The 10,540-nt window shown below is 31.6% G+C and overlaps 1 protein-coding gene across 1 annotated transcript in view; it reads left to right on the plus strand.

The window, feature by feature from the left end:
* Positions 1-10,540, plus strand: part of LOC107441289 (serine/threonine-protein kinase 26) — a 28,505-nt gene that overhangs the window by 8,926 nt on the left and 9,039 nt on the right. The window contains exons 5-7 of the mRNA XM_071182231.1: positions 1,440-1,625; positions 3,230-3,378; positions 7,423-7,651. Coding sequence (XP_071038332.1) covers positions 1,440-1,625; positions 3,230-3,378; positions 7,423-7,651 — 564 coding nt within the window. The remainder of the gene's footprint in view (positions 1-1,439; positions 1,626-3,229; positions 3,379-7,422; positions 7,652-10,540) is intronic.

Genomic DNA, 10,540 nt, shown 5'->3' on the forward strand with positions numbered 1-10,540 from the left:
AATGCTTTTTTAAGTCACTTTCTAAACTATTCTAAAATTACTTAATGCTTTTTTAAGTCACTTTTTAAACTATTCTAAAATTACTTAATGCTTTTTTAAGTCACTTTTTAAACAATTCTGAAACTACTTAATGCTTTTTTCAGTCACTTTTTAAACAATTCTAAAATTACTTAATGCTTTTTTAAGTCACTTTTTAAACCATTCTAAAATTACTTAATTCTTTTTTAAGTCACTTTTTAAGCAATTCTGAAATTACTTAATGCTTTAAGTCACTTTTTAAACAATTCTAAAATTACTTAATGCTTTTTTAAGTCACTTTTTAAACAATTCTGAAATTACTTAATGCTTTTTTAAATCACTCTTTAAACAATTCTAAAATTACTTAATGCTTTTTTCTAACTATTCCAAGCTTGCAAACTATTCAGCTTTCAAACTATATTCAATGCTTACTTAATGCTTTTTTTTTCAAACTTTTAACTTTAGTATATCTAACATGAATTATTTTTAATTTTAAAAAATCGCCAAACTAGCAATAAAAAGCGAAATTATTATAAAATAATGTAGATATTCTGCTGCAACTTTGGTAAAACAAAGAGATTAGCGTTCCCACTAGTACAGTTGTGAAAAGGAGATCATATCGCAAAATATATTTAATTTTTGACTTCAATTCAAACACCATTCTGAAATATTTAGTCAGAAATGTTAAAAAAAAACAATTTTATTTATTTATTTTGCTTAAAAAAGTTAATTTTTGCTTTGTTTGCTCCTTTTTTATAAATTTTTTAAATACAAGAAGTTGTTACAGAAACTATTCATGTATTGCGTTGTTATTGTCACAAGGTCCTACAGGGTCCTTTTTAAAAACCACCTTTAATATATTTAATTTTTAAATCTAAGCAAATAAAGAATTAAAAATATATTACGCATTAGGGGTTGTAAATTAATGTTTAAGCGAGAAAAAAAGAAGAAAAAACTATTCAAAATTTAATGAATCACTTTTGAGAAAAGCCGGTTGAATATCAAAAACTGAAAGGAGGTAAGAGACATTTGCTAGTAACACCATCAAGTTTCATCCAGCAATGAAGCTCGTTTCGATGCGTTTAGTTTCAGTCATTTTTGTATTTCATTTTATTGATCATTTATTTGAATAATGTGTAATAAAAGGGGGAGTTTGAAACCATTAGTTAAAATTGTTTGCGGAACGGATATAGTGAAGTCACGGTTATAGTGAACGGAGATTTTGGTCCCTTGAAGGTTCACTATAGCGGGGTTTGACTGTATGTATATTCTCTAAATGTGCGGATGTGGGAAAGCGCTTCTTTCCCCTTTCGTCAATCTCGAAGGGGTTCAAAAAGATTCTTAAATATACTTTAAGAGCGGTGATTATGAAACACCCTGTACAGTACTATTTTAGCATTAATTTAATAACTTTGTTTTAGGCTGACATTTGGAGTTTAGGGATCACTGCCATAGAATTAGCGAAAGGCAAAGCTCCTCGCTCTGATCTTCATCCAATGAAAGTTCTTCTCCTCATCCCTAAAAGTAATCCTCCACAGCTGAATGGCAACTATAGCAAGCCATTTCGAGAGCTGGTAGAGGCTTGCCTTAATAAAGACCCAGCAAATGTGAGATAATTATTACATATTTTTTTTTTCTTATGAAATCCATTAATAATTTTAATTTCTCGTTAATAGTGTTTTTTAAATGGTACATTCTCCTTTACGTCTTATTTTAAAATTTATACTAGGCTAAAATATTATTATTGATACATACTAACCTGGCTTTTAGTCTTTGTAATATTAAAGTCAGACATATATTAAACTTATACATCATTTGACTAAATGTATTTACACTTATGAGCAGAAATAAGACATTAAAATGGGAAACATTTATTAGGTTATCCATAATTCTAGTCTAAGATGGAAAATGGTGATTATTATTGTTCTTTTTTCCCTTGTGGAAAGCTTTGGTGAGTTAAGTTTCGTGCATTCTAAAACAAGTGAAATATTGGTCTCGATTTTTAGAAATAAAACGACAATTAGATTTAGATTCATTGTATTGTGAACAGCAACGACCAATTCTAATTAGGTTTATTTCGTACTCTTCGTTTTTTTTATTTATATAATCAGGGTTGAACAGCCGACCCAACTCTGAGTTTACGACTATCAAAGTTTAATTCCGTAGTCTCGTAACTTTGAACTCAACCTAGAAGACATGGAAACTCTTGGATCAAACATTGGAACAAACTAATATTAGTTGGGGACAATTTGATGGAACTGACACGCATTTACGTTACATGGAGAGGAAAACTACAGAAAACTCACACGGTTAGTCCGATGGCAAAGAGATTCTAACCCATGATCCATCATTCACTTAGAATATATTACGTCAGCACTGTGGTCATTTCTAGTCGAGAATTTGTAAACAACCATCCACAGCCACACACACACACACATATATATATATAGGTTCAAAATGAAGATAAACAAAGGAAAATTGCAGACATATGGAAAAAAAAGGGGGGGGGAGAAACCTCACACTATTGTATTAATATATTTTGCTTTGGCTATATTGATACAATATCAGAAAGCACTCTTTTTTGCGGATATAATCGTGTGGGCTGATGAAAAGATTATATCTTTTATTTTCCGGATTTTTAAAAAAAATTGTATCCTTTTTTTTTTTTTTCCAGTTGTTTTTTTTTTTTTATTATTTTTTTTCTCCCCCACCCCTTTTTTTTTCTTTCATGTGTCTGTAATTTTCCTTTGTTTATCATCATTTTGAACCTATCTAATGAGTTCTGTTTACTTGCAGCTTACGCGCAATAAATGATACTTATTGTTTTTCTTGGTTTTCTTCGTGTTTTTTTGTATTTGTTTATTTTGTTGTGTATATATATATATATTTATACNATTGTAAATATAAAACTGGCAGCAATGACGGGTTGATTGGAAAACTAATATAAGCAGACAGTGAAAATAAAGTATACTGATATACTCAAAAATGTGGTAGAGGAGTGATGGGTTATAATCCTGTTGCAATTTATTTTTTGTAAGTTCTTTTTCCCACCATGCAACACATGATATGGTTAGCTTCCCTCGAGTTCTGAAGATGAGCTAACTGCATTTTAACATGGATTGTTAAAGTTGCATTTGAACACGCAATTTAAGAAACTGTATAACAAAGTATGAAACATTTATTTATTTTCATATATTTTTTTTTAACATAGAGACCAACGGCAAAAGAGCTTTTGAAATTCCAGTTTATAAGGAAAGCTAAGAAAAATTCCTGCGTTATTGACTTAATTGAAAAGTACAAAACTTGGAAAGAACGTGAATCTGGACTTGGAAGCTTGAGTGATTCAGAGCCATCTGATTCGTAAGATTATTTTTTTCATATTACAAAAAATAAACACTCTTTGAAAACTCATTTCTTTTTCCATTATTTCAAAATGTGTTTATATACTACTTTAGTTAAAAATATAAAGGTTGCCTCATAAGAAAGGTGGAAACATGGAATTGCGTCAGAAATACAGCAGAAGGGTTATACCGTAAAGTAAGAGAAGTGCACCACACTGTGTATAACTGATTAATCAGTTCACAAGAAAGCATTTATTTGAATGTAAAGTAATGCATAATGTGAGGTACACTCCTTTTGCTTTATTAGTCCTCTTATTTCTACTTTATATTTCTTTGGGTCAGATAGAACAATGGTTGCTCTTTTAAAAAAAAATTCTGATGTTCTAATTAGATCAATATTATATATATATTCAATATTATATATAATTAGATATATATAATATTATATTTTTTTGTCCCGCAGTGGACTGATTGTAAAGACACGGTTCCCAGTAGAACACCGAAGTTAAGCATCCCTGGTTGCGGTCAGTAAGAGGGTGGGTGACCACTTTGATTAGCCTGCGTAGGGACCGAGGGTACGCGGTATCGGTCCTAGTTAATGAAAGCTGTTTGTAAGGTCAAATAAGAGTTTTTCATTATACTGTTTAGCATTGTTGACTACGCACTCAACTATTCCAGTACTACCTTTGGTCTTTTTTAATTATAAAAAAAAATAGTATAATCGTTACGAAAAAAAATCAGTTAGATTATCAGAATTGTATTTGTCTGAAATATAAAACTCCAAAAAAAGTAGTTGGAAATACATTTGATTTTCATTCCTATTCTAAACTTTATAAATAATTGAGTTTGTAAATTAAAGAAATTTCAATGATGGATAACTATTTCTCTTAGATCTAAATAAGTGCAAAATTTAAAAAATTATTGTCTGGAAGGGAACTTTGCCTGGAAGATTTAGCCTTTAATGCAGGAAAATTCACCGGTGTTTCACGTTGTACTTCACAACCAAAAAATATTAAAATGCTAAATATAATATTTTTCAAATATTTTGACCTAAATTAATACAAAATAATGTAAAAAGTATGAAAAATACGTTTAATAAAAATTCTGCGTCAAAGGGTTAACTGACACTACTAACCTATCCATTTTTCATTTTGGCCATCCTTATTAATCGCATATTAACTGCGAACTTAGCATTCATTGTTCTAAAGGGAACAATGTAGCTCCTTCAGTTAAGTCAAGTTTATTATAATTAAATGCAAAATCAACTTTCACGGTAACAAGAAACGTCTGAACATTATGATTAAACTTGCAATATTTTCAACTTTATAATTATATATTTTATATAATCTCAGATTAGCCTTTATTAATTGAATGAAATAATATACAATGTGCTACTTAAACACTGTCGTTAATCCAAATTTTAAGTACCTTTTTAAAAAATGAAATAAACGCATGATATTCAAAGGCTACATATTAAAATATGAACAAGAAAAAAAGCAATCAAAAACGTTATCAAAACCTGATGAATCGTTAACGAAGAAAGATCGTTATCGAAGATCAGCTGACTGGGTATTGGCAATTTTCTATTTACCTAAAGGTGTGCAAGCTCATTGTAAACAAGCTCGAAAGTAAACAAAGCGGCGTGCTATTTGGCGCAATACAGCTGTCTACTTGGCGCCGGAATAATGACAAATAGCGCCGATCAGACAAGCAAAAACTCTTATTTTTAGAGGGTTGTTTGTTTCGCCGTGGTGTCTTTTTGTAAGTGTTTCATGAGTAATATGGAAAATAAAGCGATGGATTTAAGTCCTCCTAAAAAACGACAGAAGAAATCTTACATAAGTAAAGCGGAGAAAGAAATAATATTGAACATTTATAAAACGGAAGTGCATTCAAAATAAATATCAATTCAAACGACGAGGATTCATTTTTACTTTTTAATGATATAATTATTCGTTATTATCCATGATTAATTGATCATTAATACAGTAATTCTTAAAATTTTGTTCTTTTCTGAGTAGTTTAATATAATTATTTTCGTTATCGGTACAGTTGTTAATTAAGTACAGAAATTCAAATGTTACGTAAAATTAAATAATTTTGACACTTGATTCTATTTTTTCAAAAACCTATTGAATTCGAGGTTTACAAACTGCTTTTTTTTATAGGTTAAGTGGGTATATTTTTCTTAACAAAAGATTTTGTGAGACATATAAAAAAGTTCCAAGTTTCTTTTAGTGTAATTATTTTCGTAATACTTCCCTTAGAAAAATAAAGATAATTAACAATTTAAAAATACAAATAAATGCAGTTCCTTCTAATATATTTTTAAATCAATCGGTGAAACATAAAACTATTTTAAATATTATTTAACTTCTAATAAATTTAAAAAAAAATTGTAATTATGAAAATAAAAGAGTATTTTTTTAACATAACTTTCAATTCTATACGACTTTTACGATGGAATTATAAAAGTTATGTTTTTCATAGATATTTATGCAAAATATATTAAAACTAATTTAATCAAAACTTAAAGAAATATAAATATATATTAAAACTATTCTTAAAATAAAATTATGTGTTTACTGAAACACTTAGAAACGTATTTTCATGAAAATATTTTAATTTTGCACTTTCTTATCTAATTTTAAGGTATCAAAAACCAAACATCGTTTTCGTTTTTCTATAAAAGCGAAAGCTTTGTCGATTCAAATGAAATCGCCCATTCAGCGAAGAAACCGTTAAAGTGGCAAACGTTGGCGATCAAACATCAACCCTTTTGTTTACTTCAACTCTCAGTTCTCGTTGAACGGACTATAGAAAATGTCAGGTTGATTAGAACATACTGTAGATTTCCAGTTAGCCTGGCACATTGTAATGTCAGTTGCTATTAGTAGAGAATCGGGTTAGACAATTTGGCCTTCCACATTCTTTAAGTCTTTGACATTAACTGTATTTTTTAAAGATCGTAATATTAAATCTGAATTAATCCTTAATTTCACAATTTCCTTTTTTTTCTGATTGTAATGAATGTAATTTATGTGCGGTAGGCTAATTGAAAAATCCAGCTTTTTGCAAATGTAGACTACGTTTTATAATGCCCCGAGCTAATGGAAAATAAAAGAGTTCAGTATTTTCTAATCTGTTTGATATTTTTAGGCTTATTGCATTCCGACTATATGCCTTTAGGTTAGTTAGGTTAATTACTCAAGCAGATAAAAAGCTTATCTCAACTTTACTTTTAATAAGGCTGCTTTCTACTCTGAACTTATTGTAAACTGACTGAAAGGCATAGACTGAGCAATGACAATTTTCTATTTGCCTAAAGGTGTGCAAGCTCATTGTAATAAGCCTAGAAAATGTCAGGTTGATTAGAACATGCTGTAGATTTCCAGTTGCCGCATTGTAAAATGTAAGTAGCTATTAGTAAAGAATCGGGTTAGACAATTTGGCCTTCGACATTCTTTAAGTTTTCGATATTCTTCAAGGTTTTGACATTAACTTTGTTTTTTAAAGATCGTAATATTAAATCTGTATTAATCCTTAGTTTCCCAATTTCTTTTTTTTTATAATTGTAATGAATGTAATTTATGTGCCGTAGGGTACTAAAATCCAGCTTTTTTCAAATGCAGATGTCATTTTACAATGTGCCAAGCTAATGGAAAAAGACTTTTTCTAATCTGTTTGATATTTTTGGACCGAATAAATTCATCCGATATGTCTTTAAAGCTAACTAGCAATTACCCAATCAAATTGAATTTGCTTATTGCAATAAACTTCTAATAAGGCTGTTTGCTATAAGCATTCATTACTCTGAGCTTATTGCAAACTGCCTGAAATAAATCAGACTGATTTAGCAATGACCGATTTCTAATTAGCCTAAAGGTATGTTTAGAAAATGTCACTTTGATTAGAAAATACTTATAACTTCCAATTAGTCTGGCGCATACCAACATGATTGCTGCTGTTTTTGCAAAGAGCCGAATTATTTAAATAACAAACGACACATAAACATCCATATAAAAATAAGAACTTAGAAAAATTTTTCACTGTTTAATTTTAGGGAAGAATCTCCTTGTAATAATGATTCCTGGCAAACATTTCGATGGGATTTGGGAACTCTTCAACCTCCAAGTACTTTAGATATGAAAATCAAAGCGCCACCTCCCACAAATGATACTTTTCTATCTTCAAAAGATTATCCTCTAGTCAAGCCTTTTAGTGAACCTACTCCAAATTTTATTTCGCCCGTCGTACCTAGAAACATGTGTTGGAACCGTGGTGGCAGTGTGGTAATATTGTCTCATCTATTTATTTATTTTGAAAATTTATTATTATACTCTCAAAACAATATAGTACATTTTTTTTCTTCTTCTCAAATCATGTTTCATGTTTGTATGTGCTACTATAATCTAAGGTACTATAATACATACATATACTATAATGTACTAGGTGGCTGGGTGGCGCAGTTGGTTTGTCGTCGGCCTCCTGAGCCCAAGTCTGCGGGTTCGATCCCCGGCCCAGACACCGGATTTTCGGGATGCAGAAAATCCTCAGCGGCCATGTCGTATGATTATGCGGCATGTAAAAGATCCCTGGAGTGCCTTATTGGCTCTTGGCATTTCCGGCAAAATTAAATTCCTAGTGCACTTTAGCATCCAAATAGAGTCTCGGTGCTGCCATCTAGTGTGGCAGAAACTAGACGTCCAAATTAACATGACCAACGGTATCTCACCCATTGTGGTGGTCCTGAAAGAGTGGATACCATCTCTGGAGAACGCACTAGGTCTGCTCATCGGCAAGACCGATAATGCAGCTCATTGGAAGAAAAAAAAAACTATAATGTTCAAAATAGGTGAGCTATTTAAGTTGAATTCTTGTGCGTTAAACTTATGGAGGAGAATGTATGAGAAAGATGTTTGTTGGCTGCCGGCAAGTTTCAAACCAAGGACCGCTGGAGTTGTAGTCGGATGCTCTAATCACTATAGAAAAAGTTGTACCCCCAAATCCAGGGTATCGATGAATCGCCACCAGCCGATTCATCGATACTGCATAGTCATGAGTTGATTAGGCATAATGTATGTTAAAGTAATAAATTGATAAGAAAACGAGTCCCGCAGTGGACTGATCGTTAAGACACGGTTCCCAGCAGATCACCGAAGTCAAGCATCACTGGCTACGGTCAGTGTGCGGGTGGGTGACCACTTGGATCAGTCTGTGTAGGGACCGAGGGTGTGCGGTATTGATTCTCGTTAAACTGTTCAACCGTAAATGCTCGACTTCGCATGCAGGTCGTCGGGCTACCGAAGCGGGGGTACCATCCCTTCTGCAGAGGATCAAAATTGCGATGGGATGTCTTCGAATCATCCTGAGGGATGTTTCCCAAGCCAGTACCATCTTTACGCATGGGTACACCCGGGCAGTGCCCGAGGGCCTCAGGCACTCAGGGGACCCTTAAGAATCTTTCTTTTTACAAATTGTATTAAAAAAAACTAAGACTAAGCAAAACTATCTATATATATTTTTAAAAATAAATATATTATATTGTATAAAGTGTGTATTTTGTTTTTCTTTACACAAATAGTGATCGATTATCTTGCAAACAACAATAATCTGAATAGTTTATCAGCAGAGAAACTTAAAAAGGCAACCGAAATCTTTTTTTCTACATTCCAATGAAATTTTTATGTGAATTCATCTTTTTTGGGTGTACTAAAAACGAATTTAATGCTTTTAAATTTGTTCAAATTATTGCATATGTTAAAAATGCTTTATTTTATGTATGCGAAGTTTTTTAGTTCAATTTTAAGCAGTATGACATGTTATAAGGGTCTAAAACATTTCTTTGCCCGGAGGCCCTGCATGCTATTAAGACGGCCCTGTCCCAGACCGTTGTCAATAGCCCATTGTGCAGCTCTAGAGCGACGTAAATGAACTACAACGAAGAAAATTAGTGGAGAATATCTCCATTGTCAGGAGTGAATATAGTGAATAAATAATGCACATAATGATAAGCATAAAAGGCAATTAGTAATATTTAATAAGGAGATTTAAAATATTCAAATAATCAAGTTTAGATTAAGAAATTAGTATGCACAATAAAGTAAAATTTAACGATACTACTAAAAGAAACTATATACAAGAAATGACATGGTGAATAAAAAAACAAATATTTACATGAGTATATTCAATAAAGATAATGTAAAGTAAATTGAAGTATACTTCTGTTAATATAGTGACACGGCCGTCCCGGTAGTACCGCTCGTGCCGGGTTGCCCGTTATTCTAAATTTAAGCAGACCTGTGGCTCACCTGAATCGGACCCTGCTGAAGGGTTGCCAATCCAGGGTGAGTTGGAAAGCTTTATATATATATAGTGGCCGCCACACATTCCTCCTCCAGTGAGCTAAAAATCTGACTAGTTGACAATCGTGTTAAGGCAATATGACACGAGGCAACCTAGTTGAATGCAAGTAGCGGTTTCGGTGAAGTTGAAACGTGTCATATGATGGTTGCCCGGTTGCTTTCAACCTGCTTTCAACTAGCAACTGAAGTTAAAACCTTTCAACTTTAGTGGAGCAACCAGATTAGTTGAAACGTGTCATATAGTAGTTTCCAAATACTTTCAACCTTAACTAGCAAACATTTAGTAAACAAAATACACGAGTTGATTCTGACGCATCCTGAATTTTTATCTTTTAAATTTAAACTTGGTTTAATCTTCTAACTATGACTAGTTTTAAATGGAATTCTAGTGATATATGTATTTTTTGTTGTTGAAATTTTTCAAACGTATCCTTGTCTTTGGGACATAAATAACAAAGATTATGCGAATAAACTAATTCCCTATAAACTAATTTCCTCTATGAAGATATTGAAAGTTACAAATTATTATTGAATTTTAAAAGGGAATGAAAAAAAAAACTAGCATATTACTAATTACAAATGTTTAAATATTTGAAAATTCAAAATTATATAGCTTGAACTCATTTTGACAGATTTTGATAGATATTTCTTTGACTGATATTTCCGAGTACTAATGAAATTTTGAAAGCAAACGAAAGAAATTATTTTGCTTTTAAATCACCTTTTTTTGTTATAGTTCTTCTTTCAGAACCTCAGCTATCAGCTCAACGCCTACTTCAAGTACAGTATGCAAAAAAAAAACGAATCACCCTGAAT

The sequence above is a fragment of the Parasteatoda tepidariorum genome, chromosome 6 (assembly GCF_043381705.1).
Source record: "Parasteatoda tepidariorum isolate YZ-2023 chromosome 6, CAS_Ptep_4.0, whole genome shotgun sequence".
Taxonomy (NCBI): Eukaryota; Metazoa; Arthropoda; class Arachnida; order Araneae; family Theridiidae; genus Parasteatoda; species Parasteatoda tepidariorum.